At 47.0% G+C, this 24107-nt stretch overlaps 1 protein-coding gene across 1 annotated transcript in view; it reads right to left on the reverse strand.

Moving 5' to 3' along the window:
* Positions 1–12497, reverse strand: part of TMEM163 (transmembrane protein 163) — a 224308-nt gene extending 211811 nt beyond the window's left edge. The window contains 4 exon segments of the mRNA XM_025430327.3: positions 6294–6413; positions 12269–12335; positions 12371–12449; positions 12451–12497. Coding sequence (XP_025286112.1) covers positions 6294–6413; positions 12269–12335; positions 12371–12449; positions 12451–12497 — 313 coding nt within the window.
* Between the last annotated feature and the right edge of the window lie 11610 nt (positions 12498–24107).

The raw sequence follows: 24107 nt of genomic DNA on the forward strand, positions 1-24107 counted from the left end.
AGCTACTACTCAAGGATACCCCCTGTGACCCTAGCCACGCTTTTCATTAAATGCTGTGTGCAGAATGCCAAGAGAGAGAAGACAAGCAGGCAGCTGCTGAGACCCGTCCTCCGCTCCTGGCTCGAAAGAGCAGCCCACTGCGAGCAGAGGCGTCTGGGAAAGAGGTGCTCTCTTAACAGCAGCAAGGGAGGCCCGTCCATCCAAGAGGCGGCAGAGGAGATGTGGGGGGAGGAGACAATGGGCTCTGGCATCCCCACCACCTACAAAACTAAAGGTGTCCCTCTTATTTCCATTCACTTTAAAAAAAAAGCCACTATTCGTTTTAATGAGATCTTTATCTGCAAACATACGGCAGCCGCGGTGGCCTCAGCTCAGCTCAGGGAGAGCGCGAAATGAGGCCAGTCTACCGGCGTCTGAGTGTCAACTGTGCTGGGGCAGAGAATACAGGCTGGGGAAGACAGAGGCCCTGCCTTCGAGGAGGGCGCACTGTTGTGGAGCAGTAATTCAACAGTTCAAGTGTTGTGCCAAGCTTCTGACTGATGGAGGCCTGCGGGACTATGGGAGGCCGGGAGACCTACTTCAGCACAGAGGGCCTGGGAAGGCTTCCTGGAAGAGGTAGGTCTTCCATCTCAATTTGGAGGGGCAAGTGCAAGTTAGCCAGGAAAGCAAGGGGGTCAGGGACCGAGGGTATCAAAGGGCAGGGGCAGAGCAGGATGTGGGGCTTGGGGAACCACAGGGAGCCTGGAGCATGGAGGGAGCGGCAGGAAGCTAGGAGATGAGAGGAGAAGCGTCCAGCCAGGGAGGCGAGGCCGAGACCACCAGAGCCCCCTGGAAAGCCACAGGAGCTGACTGAAACGCCACTCCCCATTCCATGTGCTAGCAGTGCAGGGGATGGAGGTGACAGGGCATGGAGCCCTCGAAGGCGCGATCATGAGGGGTACGGAGGACCCCAGAGCACTGGGAGCCGGGGAGCACTGTCAGGATGAGGTCCCGGCGCGTTTTGGGGTGCTCTCCCCTCCTGGTTCCCACCCCTCGGCAGCAGCGTCCACGGTCATCATCCGGCCAACACACCTACGGAAGCAAGTTATCCCACTGAACACCCCCAGGATGTGGCTCCCAGACTTCCTGCCCACATCCTCCTCACCGCGTCACCCGCCTCGGCAGTGGCAGCCAGACGGTGGTTGGGAAGTTGCTCCTGAAGGTTCTCCACATCAAATCCACTTCACACAAAGCTGTGAAAACAGCAGCCTGTGAAGAGGCCCGTGCTAACTCCAAGACCAGCAAGGATAAGACGTCGCAGCTGACATAAGTAGCAACCAGAGAAGGTGCGTCTCCCTGGGCCTGGAAGTGCACAGAAAATACCCTGAAGAAGATACGAGGCGCTGGCACCAAAGCTCGTCCACGGGAGCAGGAATTGGGCAAGAAAGAATTTAGGATGGCACAGAGATGTGCACTCTGTATCTCTGGTCTCATGACCTTTTATAATGAGCATATACTGCTTTTATCGATAAAAAAACAAAACCAGCCAAGCCAACAGCACAAAGGATCATTCTGTGACCAGAACGTGAGGTGCCTGTTTAAGGGGCGCAGCACAAAAGACGAAGGCCTCACATCTGCCATTATCTAACACAGGTGGGGGTACAACGAGAAACACTGAAAAACACACAGTGTGGTGGGTAAAGCCAGTCCCAGGGAGGGGCGGGGGCGTCCAGTCTGTGTGGCTGGGACGCCTCCGGGAGGAGTCAACCGCGTGCAGACCTGTGAGGAGATGAGCTTGGCCGAAAGACGGACTCTCCAGCCCTGAGGAAAAGTTGAGGTGTCTGAGAAGGGTGAGGAGGGGCGAAGGCCAGGTCAGGCCAGACCTTTTTGGACACAGTCACTATTCAGATGTCACTCTCAAGGGTCATGGTATGCCAACTGAGAGATTACCCAAGAAAGTTCTCACATGCGCTTTGTTGAGTTTATGGAACACTGAGGTGATTTCATCTTATTTCTCTCTCAGCTCTTGTCCGCACGATTTAAAAATAAAGAGAATTAAGTACATTTAGTCTATCAATTTTTAAGGGATAAGAGTTTATGCTAATTTTAAAATATACTCTTTTTTAATTAAATTCCCCACATTCAAAAAGAAAACCATCCCTTTCAAAAACTTTTTCTGATTCTTAAATCTATTGATTCACTAAATTTTTGAGTGAGCTCTCTCTGAGAAGATCTTCATTTGGAGTACTTTTTTTTTTTTTTTTAATTTAATGGAGTTATGTATCTTAGGAAAGGTTTTCTTTCCCCTGAGAATGTTTCAAATATATCTTCATTTCCCACAGAGCATGTATTGAGTGACTAAAAATTAACTTGCTCTCATTCAAACCTCAAAAAAGAATCAGAATGCGTTTTCCTAAATCATTCTAACAAGGACATTAATAATGTCAAAACTCTGAGTTTTGAAACAGAACTTCTGTTCTCTTTCTAGATGTATTATTAAAATAGACTTTTTTTAAGGTTTGTTCATAACATGATTGCCATTTTCCATGCTGCCTACCGATTATAAACAGAACCAATTTTAAAACCAAACTAGGACTCTCTCCGCAATATTCAAGATGTATTACCATCTGGTTTTATATCAGCATTTTTAACAAGTCCAAAATCGCTATTTTACCAAGTATTGTCTGAAATGGTTCATATCCCTTTCAAAGCACATATTCTTTTCAAAACACTTTCAGGTCCTAATCTTTGAAAGTTCACTTAATTTTTCAGACATGTGAATGTCACAGTTACCTACACCCCTGATTTATCACGGACAACTCAGTTATACTGACCGAAGCTCATTTGGTCATTATGTCTTTTAAGAATTACTAATCTGAAAAAACACAGTATACCTGATTACCTGGAAGCCTACAGGAGGTGGAAGGGGGAGTCTTTATTTCCAACGTACACCCTATGTAAAAAATATGAACCCTCCTGTTGACTGAGAAAAGCAGCATCCCTACAATTCACACAATCCATCACCCTCCTTTCCAAATACAAAAAAAGACAACAGCATTTCTTTAGAAGACGTTCAGCAAAAATCAGCATCCATGATAACATAGAAAATGGCAGGTAAGTAGATGACAGAAACTCCACCTGACCCTGGCAGGTGTGGCTCCCAGATGCTGCCCTCAGCAAGAGAATGCCATAAAGACGACGCGATTGCCTCAAAAATTCTTCAATTGTTTGTAAAAGACATGAGCTCTAAGCCTGATACGTAAATAAACCTTTGGATCAAATATTTTTTTTCTAATAAATATTTTCCTTCCACCTAACCAGGAATAAAGGAAGGAAGGAAGGAAGGAAGGAAGGAAGGAAGGAAGGAAGGAAGGATCGATCTTTAAAAATCTCTCGATTCATTTATTCAACAATCTTGCACACGGATTGCATGCAAGAATGGATGCTCCTCCTTCCTCCCAGAGCTCACCATCTAGCAGTGGCAAGACGTAATGATCAATATGATCTTCTCCTCGCCATGATTATCAGCCCCTGCCAACACACACACACACACACACACACACACACACACACACACACACACTGCAAGGACTCAGCTGCTATCTCCAAGCATCACAGGTAGTAATTTAAAGGGCAATTCCCTTTATAAAGACTAAATGGGGGGAAGGGAGGGAAAAACTAAATGGGAAGTCATCAGAGAGGGAGAAAAACCCTGAGAGACTCTTAACTATAGGAAACAAGCTGAGGGTTGCTGGAGGGGATAGGGTTATTAGGTGATGGCTATTAAGGCAGGTGCTGTGATGAGCACTGGGTTTTTTGGTTTGGTTTGGTTTGGTTTTTTGCATATTTTTTATTGGCGTTCGATTTGCCCAACACATAGCATAACACCAGAGCACTGGGTTTTATACGCAACTGACAAATTACTGAACACTACATCTGAAACTAATAATGTGCTATATGTTGCCCAATTGATTTTAAATTTAAGAGAGAAAAAAAAAAAAAGACAAAGTGGTCCAAGCTAACCATTTCCTTGGATGGCACAAGTGTTCACCAAACCAGCCTATCCCATTTCATCCCACATCTCTGTCAACCACCTCCCTAGACAGTAAGACTGGGGGAGTCTTTGTGACAATTTTTCAATAATATATTCATTGCCATTCCCAAAACATACCATTTTCCTTTAGATACTAATTTAAACATAATTTCAAAGTCAGCTTATATTGCCTAATCTGTATTTGATCCTCTGTCCAGTTAAAACTATGAAAAAGACTGCACAAAAGTCTGCCAATATATAAATGATGTTTGAAAAGGGTTTTAAATATTTCATATTTCAAATTTACTTAGGAACCTAAAAGGTAAAAGGGGACAACCCTAAACAACACAGCCAGAGACCACCATAAAGGTTTAAAACATGAAATACACACACACAATAAAGCTACTCTTCATAGTTAACGTAGGGGAAAACGTAACTCCTACATTTTTTGGTTGAACTTGAAGCCAACTTGGGAAATAAATCATATTATAGAAAGTCACACAGATCATGATATTATAGGCCCATGTCAACATTTTACAGGCAAGACTTTAGAGTATTTAAATCAAATACTTGCTAAAGGGGTAAAATCATTTTTAAAGACAAAGAAAACCCTTTTCACAAAATGACGTTCTAATTCCATACGCATTATGCAACAGGCTTTTCCTATTAAAGGAAATGGAACAAAATTTAAGATAACCCAACTGGTCGGGCATAACATATGAAACCAACATTTCCTCATAATTCTTTCCTATTATGAGATTAAGTACATCAAATGTAGTATTATTCTCCCAAAGGAAAGGCTTGTTCAGTATTTCTTCACATTTGCGTCCTCATTCAAACACCCACAAGATAAAATCATAACAGCTCTATTAGGCCCACCGACAACTATTATTCCGTTGGTAAATCACCACCCCTCATTCCAGTCCTCTTTCTTTACATATGTAAATGATGGTGTCTGATCCAGAGCCCACCACCAGCCACCACAACTGAATTACCCTCCAGGGACATCAATCGGATTTGTTATTCTTGTTTCAGCATAAAGAAGAGGAGGCAAGAGGAAGGAAGAGCTATTTTCAGGAATCAGAGTTTCTTCTGATTAGATTTCTGGCTCGCTGGTAAATGTTTATACTCTGAAATGCATTACACTCTGCTTCTAAATGTTTGGCTTTTTTCTAGAGCCAAGATATGGCACAATGTTTCCAATATAAATTGTGTCAAGTAATATATGCCTAGTTTTGCAGGGAGCATTTGGTCAAATTCTAATATTCCCTCTTGGGAGCCAACACCAACTTCCAGCAGCAGGTCTAACTGTGCAGAATAGAATTTTAAACACACACAGAGCAGTATCTTCCAGCAGACACAGCCCTTTCTTCTCCCACTCTGAGGAATGTCACATGAGACATCTTGCATGCTACTTCTCACTAAGAATATAGATCTTTCTGTTAAGGTAATGAATTAATCACAAAATCCACAAGATATATTCCTCTTTGCCCCAGCATAAAAAAAAAAAAAAAAAAAACACCGTGGTTTCTACCAAGGTTAAGATGAAGCTTAATGTCCTTGCTTAAGCTTAGAAACCACTGCACGATTAATAAGAATAAATAGCACATGCACATTTCTTTAGGCTGCAAGTATTAGCTGAGAAAATGCGTGTAAGAGGGCTTGCTAACACCCAAACGGGATTATCCATAGACAGAAAGTAGATTATCCATAGGCACAAAGTGTTCAATTATCTTAGTTTTTCTTGATTGTAATAAATATTTTTGTTTCCCGTGCCACTGAAAACTGACAGAGGACCCTCCCATTTCTCTTTCATTAAAAGGTGCACATGATTTTCACCCAAACCTTCCACAGATATAATTGGAAGGTGGGGGGTGGGGGGATGTACTGCAATATTGCACTCATCCGGCAGCATTAGGCTCAAAATACAAATCTCAAGGATATAGATTTGTCACTTGTCAGCCCAAGCTGAAGGCATCCACCGAGAGGATATATCCCCTATTCAGCTGGTGGCCAGAGTCCACTTCCACAAACCCGAGTCCTGCTGAGAGCCACGGCTCCCAGGCTCCCTCCCCATTTCTCCTTAACCACCTCTTCCCTCTGCAGAGAAGAGAAGCTATTTTACTAATTTATAAGTGCCATGGCTCTCCCACCATCTAAAAAAAAAAAAAAAATTCTCATCAATAATAGTCAACTAAAAGCAAAAGCACATCCCACAGGAGTCAGAGAATAAAACAGACAGCAGCACCGCGTATTGACCGGCAGGACTCCGGAGACTTACTAAAAGCAGCCACCGCCAGGGCCAGTGTGACAATAATGGAGAACCAGGAGACCCACAAGGCCTTCTTTCTGTAGTTCTGGGCTTCATGAGGTTTGAGTCGAGTGCTACTTTCTAGTAAGCCTGGCAAAAACAAGGAGGAAAGGAAGTTAGACATTTCCTTATTAAGAAACCCACAGCCAGAGCTACACTTTCTTATCCGAGGACGGCAAACAGACAGGCTCGTGGGCCAAGATGTGTTTTGTTTGGCCCAACTGTGTCCTAATGATTAGGAGAGTTCATACAGCAATCGGGCCTTCTGGCACCTCTTGAAAAATCATAGGCTCTGGCTACGTGGGGCATTTATTCCTGCAGGGTGAAAGCGCCTGTACTCTAGAAAGTCCCCATAGCGTCGCTCACTGGACCTTGACCTGTCATCCCCTGTCCCTGGTATTAACTCAGCTGTGTAGGGGGTGCTCTAACAAGCCCCTTCCATTAGGAAAACAGCACAATTAGCCCACATTCAGCCGGGCATTCTGGCTCCTGAGCTACAGGCATTGATTTGCATTGATCCTGGCAGCAGTGGCCACAACTTGGTGAAAAGAGGCTTCACCCAAAGCAAGAGTCAGGGAACGCAAATACCCCCTCCAAATACCCCCTCATTGCTCCCCTCAACAGTTAACAGGAGGAGGAGGGGGACTTCTCTTCAATCACAACCAGTGACACCCGCCAGGCCTCAATTACATGCCACATTTTCTTCCCTCCTTTCGGCTCAATAGTATGCATCGCTTTGTACCAAACATAGGGCCAACAATTCTCAGATTATTAAAGGGAGGGAAACTTGATAAAACCGGGGGTAGCCTTCTGGGCTAGGCCAAGTGCAAGAAAGGTTTGATTTCTGTCTCCAGTGCTTTCAACATTGAGAGTCCATGTCACCAACTGAAATTCCTAATGTCTTAGAGGCAATGCCCAAACTCCACTTGCCTTGGGTGGAGGATCAAGACATCTTCAGCATGACCCTGATTTCTATTTTTTTCTTCTCCTTTGAAAATAGATCATATATGGCATCTCTTAGTTGCATGAAGAACCAAATTGTCAATCATGCATTCTCTATTGACAGGAGCTGATGATACCATCTTGGGCTAAAGAGCCCACAGCCTATCTTTCAGAGGTGGAGCAGCAGCATCAGGCCAGCTCCAAATGACAAAGAAACTGGTAGTCAAAGCTCGGGCACCCATTTGTAAAATACCACACAGCATGCCACATATCACACCTGGCACATCACGTACAAGATGTCATCCCATCTGACCAAATGGGCACCATGCTCAGCCTCTGGCAGCCAAAAACTGCCTCCTCTTCAAAAATTATAACAAGGACCCTGTTAAAACTTCTCAGTTCCATTTCCTACCCAGACTCAAGGACCCTCAACACGTCCTAAAAGAAGCAAGAGGAAACTTCGAGGAGGCTGCTTAGCAAACCCAGACTATAGCCCAGAGGTTTTTAAATAATCAAAACCCATAGATTTGCATAGAATCAGAAGGTAGATGAGATTGCAAAAGGTAGGTATAATCACGTCCCCATCACCTCACTGTAAAAATCTCCCCAAATCTTCCTTAATAAATGTACTTGGATGAAAAAAGAAAAACCTTCTCTCTTGTCACATTCTGCCTTTGGTACACGTGATTTCAAATTAAAATCCTTTCGTCCACCTGTTTCTGTCCCTTTGTCTACTTTTTCCCTAGCCACCAAACAACATCCCATTCAAATTTTCAACAACAATCAGCCTTGTCTCCTGTTTAAGTCAACCTAGAACGAGCTGGCCCCACACCCTCCCAATCATTTATTTTCTTTTTCCCAAATGATATAAAAATCTTCCTTTCATTCTGGCCAATTGATTTTCAGGAGAAGTGAAGCTGTAACATGTAACTACTGACTCAAATAAGCAGTTCATTTGCTGCGTATTTTGACAGCAACAATCTCAAGAGGTTTATCCACTGGGGGTAAAAACAAGATTCCTTTCAGAAGCAGATTTAATTTTCTAGGAGAAAGGACAATGATCTGGGTTTTTCATTCTGCCACATAACGTTTACTTTTTTTTCCTTCCAACACCAGCTGTTTACAGGGACGTGACTGGTCCTGACCACACAGACCACTACATGCCTCACCCCACTCTGGACCAGCACACTCATGAAGGAATTTGGGGTGTCCGCTCACATGGGTTGGACTGCCCCACTAAGAGGATACCTGAGTCCTCTAAGCAGCAGGACTGGTGGTTCTTCTCCAGACCTGATCGTGTCTGTGTGTGTGTGTGTGTGTGTGTGTGTCCCATGAAAGATTTTAAATTTAAAAAACAGGGGTAAATGTAATGTGAAGACCATCCAAGAAGGCAGGACCTTTCCTGTCTCTGTCCAATCTTTGCTTATTACCTGTTTTTTTTTTTTTCCTTTCTAAAACTCCAGCCAATACCAAGAATGGAAAACATCCCCCTCCTCAAAGGGGAGTATGACCACCTACAAAGACCCACAAATGACTCCTAAATGAGTGGTCCACATACAGGTGCCTCTACCTCGGCCTCCACATTGGCTTCATGTGTACTCACAACCAATGATGAGAATTCCTAAAGTTTTTTTTTTTTAATATTTCATTTATTTATTCATGAGAGACACAGAGAGAGGCAGAGACACAAGCAGACTCGTGTGGGGAGCCCAATGCAGGACTCAATTCCAGGACTTGATCCCAGGACCCCGGGATAAACACCTGGAGCCAAAGGCGGATGTCCAACCACTGAGCCACCCAGGCATCCCTAGAATTCCTAAAGTTGACAGGAAGCTGTGCTTCAGAAGTAGAAGGCAGCCCAGCCTAGAGAAACTAAGGAAGGCCACACATTTGCATGGAGGGCTGTGTCCCTCCCTAAACAAAGTGGGCCTCCACATTCAGATTTCTAACCTCAAATTCCACCTATCTGTAATCTGGGCCTGACATCAGTAAGCAGAACAGTTGTATGAATGGAAGACTGATAAGTTATTATTTGGGTAGAGGAGGGAATGCAAATACATGTGGTTAAGTTGAAGCCATCCGTCATTTCCATGCTAGTAAGGCATTAGTTCCAATTGCTTTCTCCTAATAGTCACACTTGGATTTTCTGAAGGAAGGGGATATTAGATAGGATGTTAGTCAGAAATGCAGAAACATGTAACACTGTAAGCCTACTTGGGGCTTAGGGCAGGATGATGAGAAAACCCTTGTATAGAGAAGAGTGGATATAAAAAGGGAGGAGGTGGAAAGATCCAAGATAAACATGACTTCTTTTTGGGGTGTTAATCCCCAAAAGCCTTAGACTACAGAACTCTTGCTCCCTGACCACAAGGCTCAGCCAAATGGCACTGCATTATCAGCTAGCTAGGTTTCTGGGAAGCAGCCCCTATCACTTCTAAGGGGAAAATATCTTTAAAGTCCTAAAACACTAGATCATAATACCTGCCTTTGATGGGAGTTAGACGCAGTCTGTAACCAGTTTTAATAGCTCAAAAGGAACTGAGGACAAGAAAAAAGGCCAAATATAGACACACATCCAGGGTACTGACCCCACACACACCCTATAGGTATTTAGGCCTAGGAAAAAAGCAAGCCAGGCGTGATGGAGAGATGCACAGCAGGCAACCGCTTCAGCTTCTTCCTCCCCAAATCCTCTCACCATTAGGAAAAAGGTACCTGCAGTCGAATCATTCCCAGGCGATAAAAGAAAAAAAAAAAAAAATCGATACTGGAAAGATGCAGCCCCGTAAGAAAAACTAACACACGCACAAAATATTATAATAAGGCTCCCCAGGTAACCTGATCTATTTAATAAAGATGATTTATTCGTCATTACCTCTTCGTTGTCAGCAATAGGTCAAACAAAAGAATGTCACACTGACTTTCAGCTTTCAATGCCACTCGGCACAGGGTTCTTTGGAGGACAGGGTTCATCCTAACAGAGAGGCTGTGTGTGATATGCAGTGCTTTCACACAGTGACAGTTTATGAACAGTGAATGCTTTCATGCTATCATATAATGGAAAATGAAATTCAGTTGACCAGTGAAAAATAACCCTAAGAATTAATTCAGAAGGGCTTTTTACACTTGAGCATGAGCTACAGAACGATGCTAAATATCAACTCCCCCAGCACTCTCTTCCCTCCCATCGGTTTGTGGGGTGGGGAGAAATAGGCCAGCTTTGACAAACGACCTGCAATGCTACAAAAATCAGCTCAGTCCAGAGTTCTGTCTTTCTTCAATAGAAAAATCTTTAGACCCGACAATATTGGTTGCAGAGGAAAAGGTGATTAACGTGACATGGAATAGAACTAAGAGGTTCTGTTAAACCCTCTAAACCTGGAAACCTAATAGGTTTCGTAGGGGTGCCTGTGATGTCACCCATCCTCGGCTCTATAGTAGTATCTAGTTATGTTGCAATGGGAGGAGAAGCCGCAACATAGGTGCAGAACTCGTTGCAACTGGAGGAGCTCCGGTCCTCCCCGGCCGTCCCCGCCGGTTCCCGGGGTTGCTGTTTCCATGTCATTCTATTTCACATGCTACAGTTTTAAGATTTCTATAGAGGAAAGAGATCGTGCATCGAAACACTAAACCGGAATAAAAATGTACAGGAGATACTAAGAATAGGACCGAAAACCTGCTAAGACTAAAATACAAAAATCCACCAGAGCCAACAAAACAAGGCTTCCAAGAAGAGGGGGCGGAGCGGCGCGGAGCCGGCTCCCGCTCCAGGGCCCGCCCGGCTGCAAGGGCCCCGCTTCGGCCTCGCACCGGCTTCAACCCGAACGGCCCTTGCTGGAGGGGCCCGGACCGAATTCGGACTCCGAGAGCGGCCGCGGAGGTCTAGACGGGGCCGCGACCGCGGCTGCCTCCACGCCCGGGGGACCCTCTCCGCGGGCCGCGGCCGCCCACGGGGCAGGGGTGTGGCGGGGGGCGGGGCGGGGGGCCTCCGCGGGGTCCCGGCCGGGTCCCCAGGGGGCATCCGGGGCGCGGACACGTGCGCTCAGGGTCTCGGACCGCGGAGGTGGCGGCCCACACCCCCGGGCCCGGGCCTCGCCACAGCGGGTCCCCTGCGGGCTCGGGCCGCGGACGGGGGTCCCCCGGGGAGCCGCCGGGGCCCGGGGGCTGGGACCGGGGCGCTTCCAGGGGAGCGGAGCCCGCCCGCAGCGCCCCGGGAGCCCGAGCAAGACGAGCCTCCCGCAAACTTTTCCACCGGGCGCCGCCCGCCTCGGGGGCTGGGGCTGCCGCGCGCCTCGCCTCGCCTCGCCTCGCCCTCCGGGGAAGCCCCGGCCCCGCGCCCGCGCCCGCGCCCGCGCCCCGAGCCCCGAGCCCCGAGCCCCGAGCACCTGCGGAGGGCAAGGCGGGCCGGGGGCGGGGCCGGGGACGGGTTCCCGAGAGCCGGGGTCGGGGCAGGGGCCGGGTGCCCGAGGGCCGGGGACAGGGGGCCGGGGGCTGGGGCAGGGTGGTCCCCCTCGGTGCCCGAGGTCCGGGTTCCCGAGGTCCGGTCCCCGAGCTCCAGTCCCCGAGCTCCAGTCCCCGAGCTCCAGTCCCCGAGGTCCGGTGCCCGAGCTCCAGTCCCCGAGGTCCGGGTGCCCGAGGTCCAGTCCCCGAGGTCCGGTGCCCGAGCTCCAGTCCCCGAGGTCCAGTCCCCGAGGTCCGGTGCCCGAGCTCCGGTCCCCGAGGTCCAGTCCCCGAGCTCCAGTCCCCGAGGTCCAGTCCCCGAGCTCCGGTCCCCGAGGTCCAGTCCCCGAGGTCCGGTGCCCGAGCTCCAGTCCCCGAGGTCCAGTCCCCGAGCTCCGGTCCCCGAGGTCCAGTCCCCGAGCTCCGGTCCCCGAGGTCCAGTCCCCGAGGTCCGGTCCCCGAGGTCCAGTCCCCGAGCTCCGGTCCCCGAGGTCCAGTCCCCGAGGTCCGGGGTCGGGGTCGGGGCCGGGGCCGGGGCCGGGGCCGCGCGGCCGTGCGCTCACCTCGATCCTCCAGCCCGTCGCTGAACTGGCCGCTCTCGCTGATCCGCAGCTGCCGCTCCTCCTCGGGCTTCGGCGGCTCCCGCGCGGGGTGGCTGAGCGGGCGGGGGCCGGGGCGGGGGCCGGGGCGGGGGCCGGGGCCGGGGCCGGGGCCGGGGCCGGGGGCGGGGGCGGCGGCCGGGGGCGCGGGGCCCGGGGGGCTGCGGCGCTCGCTGCCCGCGGCGGGCTCCATGGCGCGGGGCGGCGGCTCCGGGCGGCGGCGGCGAGCGCGGCGGGGCCTGGAGTCCGGAGCGCGGGCGGAGGGACGGACCGCGGGCCCGGGAGGCGGCGGGCGGCGGGCGGGCGCGGGCAGGGTGGGCGGCGGTGTCGGGAGCCGCGGGGCCCGCGCGGGCGGCGGAGGCTGGGGCCGCGCTGTCGCCGCCGCGCTCCGCCCACGGGGGCAGGTGCGGGCGGCAGGGACCCGCCCCGAGGCCGGCGGGGGGAGGCGGGGGGAGGCGGGGGGAGGCGGGGGCCCAGCGCAGACGGACGCCCGGGGCCCGCGGGAAGCCGACGAGCTGCGCCCCCCGCGCCCCGCGCCCCGCGCCCCGCGCCCCGCGCCCCGGCTGCTGCCCGGCTGCTGCCCGGCTGGTGCCCGGCGGGGGCGGTGCTGCGGCCGAGGCTGGCGCCGTCCCCCCCGACCCCGGGGCTGCGCGGGCCCCCGCGGCTCTGCGGGGTCTCCACCCGGGCTCCCCGCCTCGCCGCGCTCCCCGGGAAAACGAGGTTCCCCGCCGCCACGCCCTGCCGGCTCCAGACTTGTAGGAGCTTTCGCTGCTCCGCCCCCCTCCCCCAGTTTTTCTCTCCAGCACCAGTTTAGGGGGACCCAGGAACCCTGCAGCCTCCGGGAGCTCTAGGTGTTTGGACGCCACGGTCCCCCCATTGCGCCCATCCCTGGGCCTTGGTCCAGGCTCGTGCCCGGCAGCGCTCCGCTTCCCCGGAGTGTCCCAAGGTTGGCATTTCTTCAGGACTCGGATGGAAGCCCCCCTCCTACGGGAAGCCCCCCTGGCTGCGCGGGAGCGGCCGCTGGAGCTCGCCCCCCGGCGCGGTCGGGCTGGTCCCCGCGGAGGGAGCAGCCACCCAGTGCCCCCGCGCCCCGCGCCCCGCGCCCCGTTATCGGGACCCGCCGGTTATCAGATCAGGCTGGAACTGAACGGCGTCAAGCCCCAGAGTCCCGACTTCATCTTTAGATGGCTATCAGTCTTCACATTTAACGAGTCCCTTAAAATGCCAGTTCCTCACTTAAAGCCTGCCCGTTTTATCGGGGGGAGCACCCTTTTCTCGAAGAGTAACTAGTTTGCTTTCCCATTCTCACTTTGCTTACGACCGCACGCAATCAGAGTGGACTTTAAATGCTTTTGGGGTGCAGTGGACACGAATAATGGGGAGGAGGGTCTCATTTTATTTTGTGTCGTCGCATTGGGGTGAGAAGATCTTAGTTGACCTTGGCCAACTTGCTCTACCCTTCCGATCACTAATTTCTTTAACTACAAACTGAAAGGGCTGGACAAGGTCATTTCAAATGTCCCTTCTTCCGAGAGAAAGAGGGAGGAAGGGAAATAAGAAATGGAAAGAAGGAAAATCGCTACGATTATTTGACTAAAACAATGAAAACTTGTACACACCAGTCCTGATTCTGTTCTAGGATGTAGACAATCCTTCAGACATTGCAGACCCTTTCCCCCCCACCTCATTGCTCACCCAGACGTTTTTTCCTCCAGGTTATCCCAATTGATCCCTCCCTGAGCGGCTGTCAAACATCAGAATCACCTGGGGACCTTAAGGATAAAAAATACCCAGGGCTCTGTCCCTGCTAAACATCTGATAGCATAGATGATGAAATGGGTCTGATCTGGGACCTTGGCTTGGGTATTTTTTTTTTTAAGCTCCCTTCCTATTCTAAGAATCATTTGGGAAGTTATTTGTTTAAATGCTGATTCTTTGCAGCTCTTCAAGATTCTGATTCAGTAGATTCTGGGATCTGGCTAGGAATCTTCCTTTGTGTATCACACACATACCCACATACACATTCTGATGTCGATTGTTCCAGGACCACATTTCAGTTGTCACTACCGAACTGCCCTCTCTGACGCGGACAAGTCTAGCTCTGCCCCTGCACGCACACACCCACCCTGGCTGGCTCACTCTGTCCCGAGGTTTGCGGTTCTCTCAAAGGAGCAAGTATCATTGTTCTTTCTTCTGGTTCCTCAATTGATTCTGTACTCCAGCACATCTGAAACGTGAATATGCAGATGAATGCCTGGGATTCTTGTGAAAATGCAGATTCTAACTCAGTGGGTCTGGCTGGGATAGAGGCTGAGATTTCTTACAAACCTCTAGGTGCTACTGAGTTGCTGATCTGAAGGCCACGCTTTAAGAAGTAAGGATCTAGGAGTTATTTATTATTCATGGAATAAATATATTTTCCTTCAAGTTCCAGCTGCCCTAGTTCAGTAAGCCATTCCTGTCTCCTCCAGAAAGATTTCTCTGACTCCAGCTCCCCCTGGGCGCTCTCCTTTTTGTGAACTATAACTGTTTAATAATTCACTGCTTATTTCATGTGTGAGGCAGGGACTGTGGTGCTTGTCTGAGCCCTGTTTTCACTCACCCACATCTACCTGGATGCCAAGGACAGTTTCCCCAAACAACCTCTGCTGGTTGACAGGGAACTAACATTAGCTTACATTCTTGGAGGACACACCATGGGCCAGGCACCTTGCTAACTGTTTGACATGCATTGACTGGTCACTCAACTACTCCTGTCCTCATTTTACAAAGGAAGAAATCAAGGCAAGTCGCCTATGTCAACTCTAGCACCACAGCCCACAATGGTACCGCCCCCTAGGGGATATTTTGGAAACTCGCAGGTGCTTTAAATTGTTATTCCAATGAAGGGAGGAGCTAGGCCACTGGCATTTAGTGGGGGAGGGTCAGGGATTCCAGAAGTCCTGACCTGCCCAGAACTTTGCAGCACTATGAAGACTGTTTGTGTCCCACATGGCTTTTATGTGTCAGGCTGGACATTTGGGTTAAAGTGTGCTTCTAATTACATTAGGATCCTAACTCTGTCTTACATATAAACACAAAATATTTTGCACCACACTGAATTTTCTGTAAATGCAACCAAGTAAGTCCACGGTAGATTGCACCTTGCTCACTGTTTTGGAAAATCAGGACGCTGAAGCCAGTTCCACTCCTGGCATCTGAGTTAGCAATCAACACATCTTTGCCTGTCGAATGTATAAGTGCCACAGGCCCAGTAATTCCATATGTGTATATGAATATATTTAGCTTTTATTTCAAAATGTCAAAAATAAAGTGCCAATAATATTCCAGAGTCTTTTTTTTTTTTTTTTTTTATGATACTCACAGAGAGAGAGAGAGAGGCAGAGACATAAGCAGGCTCCATGCACCAGGAGCCCGATGTGGGATTTGATCCGGGGTCTCCAGGATCACGCCCTGGGCCAAAGGCAGGCGCCAAACAGCTGCACCACCCAGGGATCCCCAATATTCCAGAGTCTTGTCTTACTTCTCTTAAATTATAAGTAGGTGCAAATACCGGACTACTTCTTTCTTACTTCTGAGGTGATTCTAAGCATCTGTAAAAGTAAGGACATATTAGGTATTTTTGACTTTACTTTTACCTCCCTCCGTTTATTAAAATTAGGTCATTATATTGATGTTTTTGTGTGTTGGTATTAGCTATGAAATCCATTCCATGATCACAGTGTGAATACAAAATAACTATTCTAAAAAGGCAGTCTTAATTGTGAGGGTCAAAAAGAGCCTAAGAAGAAGACACAGTGACTAGATATAACGTGATGTTCCGTGATGTTCCGGAAGGCATCCAGTAACAAAAAAAGAACATTAGGTAAAAATTAAGACTATCTAACTAAAGCATGGACTTTAGTAACAGTATGTCAACAATGGTTCATTTGTTGTTGCAAATGAGCCATACTAATGTCAGGTGAGCGATACTAAAAATAAATTCTATATATAAAAAATAATAAAGTTGCAGGAGAATAGGGGGAGATGGGAAGGCTTGAGTCTGAGAGGTAGACATCCTAACCTTGAACTGTGAATGCTCATTGCAGAAGAGAAACCTTGGAAAAACAAAACGCATGAGGTACTTGGAAACTTTAATATGGTCATCAAAAGAGCACTGTTCACCAGCAATGGTAAGAAAGATAGAATATGACAACAATTAGGCTGATATTCATAATTTTAAGCCTATTCCATTGGCTTTTACCAAGCTGTATTTTTAGTATATGTAAGGACTCAGAAATTTTGTGAAATCTCAAATCTTCAAATTACCAGGCTTCCACCGGGACATTTTAGAAAGGCACACTTGGCTAAGAGCAAGTAGACATATAATTTGACTGGTAAAAGATGATAAGGAGTTGAGTGACATCTTTTTTTTTTACTCTTATCTATTCCTTCTTACACTTTCAGTAAATGTCTTTAGATCCCTAACCCTAGAAACATACACAAGTAAGAGAAGAAAAGTCAAGAAGCTAAAAGAAATGAATCAGTCAGGAAGAGCCTCGACTGGCCTAAAATTCACAGTTAATCCTGCTGGAGCCACCTGCTGAGGGTCATGAGTCCTAAGAACAGTCCCACTGAGGGTCCACTTAGTCCTCACAATCCTACAGAGCAGGAATTATCAGCATCCCCATCTTAAAGATAAGGAAACTGAAGTTCAGGTTAAATACCATTGCCAACGACCCCAGCAGTGGAGCTCCCAAGACAGTGCTCTTAACCACAACACTACAAGGCCACTACGGAAGAATCTAAAGATGACCAAGAAGATGGCTTCTACACCTGGTTACACTACATCATGTTTTAGGTTAAAGTCTACTTGTTTTATTTTATTATGCATGTAGACTTTGGAAACCCAACAATAAGCATATTATTCTTCTTTTTCAAGTCTTGGGGGAAATACACAGGACACTTGGAGCTACCATGCCTTGCAGTAAACTGTCCCATGAAGGAGACTCTAAACTGAGTGCCAAAGTCAAGCCAGAACAGCATCCATATAAAAGGGCCCTGAAATCTTTTCTCAGATAGTAGGAAGTGTCTGCTTATACGTGTGCCGGCAGGTGTGACTGTTCAACTGTAAACTCGCTTTCCCATACAAAAATGATTACTGAGAGCATTACTATGGAATATTTGGAGAAACACCATAATAGTGGGAAGCATTATGAAGAGGCTTGGTGTGCTAAATATTGTAATTCTAAGGCATACAAAAGACCTGTTAGATGCTTGCTCTGCCTTTAAGGGACTTCCCTTCTGAGCAGGGTAGCATAGTGGTGCATTGCCCACCCTTGCCCTGGGCTTTCTTCAGCACCGTGTCTTCACTCAGCCTGCACATTACAATCACCAGGGCTGGGAGGGACCAACTTGTTCTGATTTGCAGAGGATATTCCTGGTTTTAGCACTGAAAACTCTGAATCCTGGAAGCCCCCCCTCAGTCCCCAGAAAGTTGGAACAGTGGGGCACCCTACTGGAATGCTTTTTAAAAATCCTGGTGCCCAAACCAATCCCCTGACCAACCGCATCAGGCTGCACAGGTGACTGCAGGCCTAGTAGGAAAGGTCTACTGGCACGTCCATACCTCCTTGTGCGGTCCCCACTGCCAAAGCCCACCTGGCCCAACTCCCGCTCTGGGCTTTTCGGACCTCTATTTCTGAATGGCAGCAAGTAATCCTTCCCTTCAGGAGGGCACTGGGCTTCTCATGGCAGCAGAGGAGAATCCAGCACCACTCACAGTGTTCTTGGACCCGGCAGCAGTGCACCAGCACACACATGATGATGAGGACAGCCAGAACCATGAAGGAGACTGTCACCAAAGTGGTGATGGCCCACTCTTTCTGGTTGGCAGCCACGACAGCCAGGCAGGTTTTGGAAGGACCCCCTCCCCACCCAGGTTGATTGCATTGTGCAGCCAATGCCAGGAAAGCACTGCTCAAAGGCAGCACTTCTCAACTCGAATGCACACAAGAACCACCTGGGGATCTTGGTAAAATGCAGAATTCAGTAGGCCCGGGATAGGGTCCAATTTTTTGCATGTCTAACAAGCTCCCGGATGATGCCAGCATTGCTGGTGCACAGACCACCCTCTGAGAGCCAAGGGTCTGGATCGTCCTAGTGTTTCTACTTCGCAAAAATCTCCAAAATCATCAAGAGGGAGGGAATATGGGGACAAAATTGACAAAAGGGAAAAATCAAATAAAATATAAGTAACTCATGATATACAACTTGGAGAGCAAGCAGGTTCTAGAACACATTCCTCTTTTGAATTCCTCAATGCTCAACACACACCATGCACATTCAACATAAAGAAAAGGGTAACTGGAAATGTTTTGTAGGGGTGAGTGCTAGCAGTGGCTTCCGAGGGTGGAGGGCAGCCCAGGAAAGGCCAGTGATAAGCATGAAGATTCTGTGATAACATTAGCTGAAACTTTGTAGAAAGGCACAAATCCACAATTCTGACCAAGTAATGGGTACCCCAAGGGGAAGTAGTGGACTGGGATTGGGATGCGGCATATAGAAGGGGCTTCTGTGTTTGTGGGAAAGTTCTAGTTCTTGACTTGGGTAGCACTTGCTCTGTAATAATTTATTAAGCCATACTTTTGATTTGTGTGGTTTTCAGTGTCCATGTTTTATTTTAAAGTATTGATAAGAAATTTTATCCAAAACAGCCATATATATTTCAAGGGCTGGGTCTTCCTTGGCTAAAGCAGTTTGTCCTGCACCCAGAGGTTGCTAGGGGAGACTCCTCGGACAGGGCTAAGGAGTCATCTCACTCAGCTAGATTAAATGTCAAAGATAGGGAAGAGTAGTAGGGTATTTAAAAGAATTAAGTTAGGGGGATCCCTGGGTGGCGCAGCGGTTTGGCGCCTGCCTTTGGCCCAGGGAGCGATCCTGGAGACCATGGATCGAATCCCACGTCGGGCTCCCGGTGCATGGAGCCTGCTTCTCCCTCTGCCTATGTCTCTGCCTCTCTCTCTCGATCTCTCTCTCTCTCTCTCTGTGACTATCATAAATAAATAAAAATTTAAAAAATAAATAAAAAATAAAAGAATTAAGTTAGTTAAATCTGACAGGGGAAAACAGAGTTATATAAGCTTAAAAAAAAGACTGTTACATTTTCTTCACTCATGTGAAAAAAAAAAAAAGTTAGTGGCATCTACTCTCCCCTGATTCTCCTCCTACCCCTCTGACCTCTTCAGAGCCCTGGGCCCATGAATCCAACTGTCCCTAACGTTCTCCAACTGAATAAGTCCCTCAAACTGAATGTGTCCAAAAGCAGAACTCCTTCTTTCCTCCCAAACCTGTGCATCTTTAATCTCCCTTTACTGGCAAATTGCAATACCATCCACCCTGCCATTTTGAGACAGGATCCTAGCGATACCTCCCCTTGACTTTACTTTTCCTCGTCCCTTCCAAGCAGCAGGGGACTACCTTCTGTTGACTCTACCTTCTTAACACCTCCTTATATCATCCCATCTTTTCAACGATGTTCCTATTATTATAAGGTAGGACCCACCACCTCTCACCTGTATTATTGCAGACACCTCCTGGCCGGTCTGTCTTCTACTGGTCCAGTTCCTTCACCACCCTCTGCACTCCGGTTACTTTTACCAAGAAGTCACTCTAGCTAAGTTGCTCCTCTGTAGGCTATTGTTTAGGGAATAAAGCCTTAAATCTTTCAGGTTGGTAGAAAAAACCCTCTTAACCTATGTCTTGCTACCTTTCTCTCCTACTGAACGGACCCCATCCCCATCCCTCCAGCCCCAACCTCTCTACCTGGGCAAAATTTCTATGGTTCCCTGAGGATTCCTGGAGAAGTCATGCCTTTGTGCTTTTGTCCCTGCTATGATCTCTCCTGAAAGAATCTTCTGTGGCCTCTCTCAATCCCTGCCAAACGCAGGGACACTCCAGTACCTTCTGCTCTTTCAAGAGTCATGTTCTTTACGAGCCTTTGCTGACATATCCACCTGCTAAGGAGTTCTGATCTGTCCCTCTACTTCTCTCCAACTATTTATGACTAATAACATTTTATTTCTCTAAAGGTGTTTATATACCAACTTCTTTCTGCCTTATGGTAAATTTCTCAAGCCAGGAGCACAGGTGTGTTCAATCTAGTACTTCAGGTATTTGTCACATGCATGAGGGGGGTTAAAGGGGGAGGGGGTGGGGACTGTTGAAGGGATACATGAATGAACTCTTAGTTGCTCCCATAGCACACCATAGATAATTGAGTTGACCAGATTACTTGTGACTGATTTCACAGCCAGCCACTGAAGCTGTTCCCAAAAATTACATCTCCCTCCCATCTTCCTCCATCAGTAGGAAAAGAAAAATCCATGTTCTCTTTTAAACTACTAAAATGGGAGAACTTACAGGGGAAAAAAAGTATCATTTGCCCATCCTCTTAAATACGGCAGACCACCCCTCCCATCCAGCTCTCAATAGTAGATGCTGTTGAGATTATGTGTTTTGGGTTCCTCTTCCCAAAGCCTGTACTTTTAAGGTACATATTTGTAAATATTTTGTTGAGGCTTAACATACATTTAGAAGAGTATACAAATCTTAAGGTTAAAGCTCAATCAATTTTCGCAAAGTAAAAAAAAAAAAATTTCACAAAATGAACATGGAGCCATTTCAATAAACAGAATATTATCAGTCCCCCAAGAGTTCCTCCATTGTCCCATTCCAGTTACTACCCCACATCAAGGGTAGACTGAAATAGTTTCAACATTGCTTTGACACAAACTACTTTGTGAAAGCTTGTGTATTTTTATATTTTATATTAAAACAAGTAAGATATGGGACACCTGGATGGCTCAGGGGTTGGGCGCCTGCCTTTGGCTCAGGTAGAGATCTCGGGATCGAGTCCCTCATTGGGCTCCCTGCAGGGAGCGGGCTTCTCCCTCTGCCTATGTATCTGCCTCTCTCTCAGGCTGTGTCTCTCATGAATAAATGAATAAATCTTAAAAAAAAAAAAAAAAGTTACCATCCCTTTAAAAAATTAAATACAAAAATGAAAGAAGTAAGATATGCTCATGGTAAAAAGTTAAAATTAAACAGAAGTGCAAAAAGTAGAAAGAATTGGCAAGAATTTCCCCCACTAGCTTCTGACCAAATACACACATGTGCAAACACCCCATTCCCATGGTTAAATACTTAGAAGTTTAGTGCATGTATCAGTGAAGACCATATAACAAGGAAGAGATAATTCTATTCAAAATGGATGAAACAATAAGATAACATATTGACTCATAATTTATTTAATAATTTTCTGAATGAGTGAATATTCAGGTTGTCTCCAACATTTTGCTGTTACAAATAATGTCATGTCTACTATTTCATTTTGAAATGTAAAGTGATCCTGAAAGTCCAGAGGTAGGGAGGCTTTGAGATTTGTTTCCAGCCACTCATAAATGTCAACAAAGCCTGGGTTTCTCTCTATCTCCTTGCTCTGTCTTCCAGGATACCAGCTCTTTCCTACGTGTCTCATTTCATGCTTGAAAGGTGACTTCCAACAGGGCCACGTGCTTCATCAGAGAGGAGTAGTGAGGGAAAGGAAACAGGGAAAAGAGAGAGAAACTCAACAACCATGGAGTGAATATCCTAGGCTTCATTCTGATTGGACCAAACATGGCCATGGGCTGATTTATAAACTAATCATCGAGGCCTGGGGAATGCCATGTATCGATTAAATCAGTTCCCATTCCTGAATTGATCTGTGTGGCAGAAAGGATGGGATTATCCTAGTTGGCTCCCTGAATAGTGCCAACCTCTGGAGTCGGGCACAGAATAATTCTACCCAAAGTGAGTAAATGGGGTAAAGTTGGAAAGGATGCTGAGAAGGTTACTACAGTGAATATTCTTTGAGACTTTTTTTGGTCTAAACATACATTTATATATACATAAACACATATATTCAATTTTAGCTAAAATGGGATCACATTATTTTGTAACTCACACTATCCTACAACTTTATTTACATATAAATCTACCTCAGCTTTTAAAATTGTATTCTATCATATAGGCAAACAAGAATTTATTTAACCATTCCCCTAATTGGTGAACATTTAAATTGTTCTAAACATTTGTTTCACAAAAATTCTATGATGATCATATCATTCTGAACAACATCTTAGTGTAATTTTTGAAAGAGACATTTTTAAATGATTTTGTATCTAAAGTTCATGAACCCAAGAGGACACAATGTTCTCTTAAAGTTAGCTAGGGACATCTCTATTGGTCTTTAACCAAAGAATGATTTACTTTTCTTTTATCCTTTTGTTTAATATATATATATAGGGTTCCCTGGGTGGCGCAGCGGTTTAGTGCCTGTCTTTGGCCCAGGGCGCGATCCTGGAGACCCGGGATCGAATCCTACGTCAGGCTCCCGGTGCATGGAGCCTGCTTCTCCCTCTGCCTGTGTCTCTGCCTCTCCTTCTGCCTGTGTCTCTGCCTCTCTCTCTCTCTGTGACTATCATAAATAAATTAAAAAAAATTAAAAAAATATATAGATAGGATCCCTGGGTGGCGCAGCGGTTTGGCGCCTGCCTTTGGCCCAGGGCGCGATCCTGGAGACCCGGGGTCGAGTCCCACGTCGGGCTCCCTGCATGGAGCCTGCTTCTCCCTCTGCCTGTGTCTCTGCCTCTCTCTCTCTCTCTCTCTGTGTGACTATCATAAATAAATAAATAAATAATTTAAAAAAAATATATATATATAGATAGATATAGATATAGATATAGATATAGATATAGATATAGATATAGATATAGATGTGTGAGCTATAGTGCCTCTGTCAAGAGAGTAGTAAATATTTCATTGGTGCTTTATATTGAAAAGAAATAAAACCAAGCTGCAGAAGCAGAATTCAGACTGGCATATGTGGAAATGTTATTTGGCCAAGGAGAAACATGAAATTGATGGAATCAGAGGATTGAAATGAAGCCCGGCGGTCACCCAGCTGTTTCCCTGCCTTCACACTGGAATTCATTCAAACACCCGGAAACTTAGCTAGAAAGTTGCCTGGAAGCGATTTGGAGCCTTAATACAAAATATGTGATTCAAAGAACTTTCCATGAAAACCTTCCCATTACATTCAACCATAAACACAATTCATTATTTTCTCCCCTCCATATTTTTCTAGTTTTCTTAACTCTTGTCTCTTTTATTTATCTCCCTGACAGAGAGTTGATTCAGTCCTTGAATGAAGATTCCAGTCTCCGTTCCCTCCTGTCAGAGGCTTTCTGAGGTCTAGTCTAAAAACCCCTCTTGTCCGTTCAGGCCTGTGTTCTCTCGCCCTTTCCTTGATAGAAATATTCTATTTATGTGCTCTCCTTTCTTGTGGGTGTCAGAACTTTGTCTGCCCTCTTATCCCTTTCCAGCCTGTTATGGGCTGAACTGTGGCCCCCAAACATATGTATTAAAGACCTAACTAGCCCTCAGCACCTCAGACTGTGACTGTATTTGCAGATAGGAGGCATAAAAGAGGTGATGATGGTAAAATGGTAAAATGAGGTCATTAGGAGGGTTCTAATCCAATATAAGCACTGTCTTTATAAGAACAGAAGATTAAGATACTGACACAGAGGGAAGACCATTTAAAGGCACAAGGAGAAGGAGATCATCTACAAGCCAAAGAGAGAGGCTTCAAAAGAAATCTACCCCACTGACACCCTGGTCTTGGACTTCCAGCCTCCACAACTGAAAGAAAAGAAATTTCTGTTGTTTAAGCACCAAATCGATGGTACTTTGTTATGGCAGCCTTAGCACATTAATACGA

This window comes from Canis lupus, chromosome 19 (genome assembly GCF_003254725.2).
Source record: "Canis lupus dingo isolate Sandy chromosome 19, ASM325472v2, whole genome shotgun sequence".
Lineage (NCBI taxonomy): Eukaryota > Metazoa > Chordata > Mammalia > Carnivora > Canidae > Canis > Canis lupus.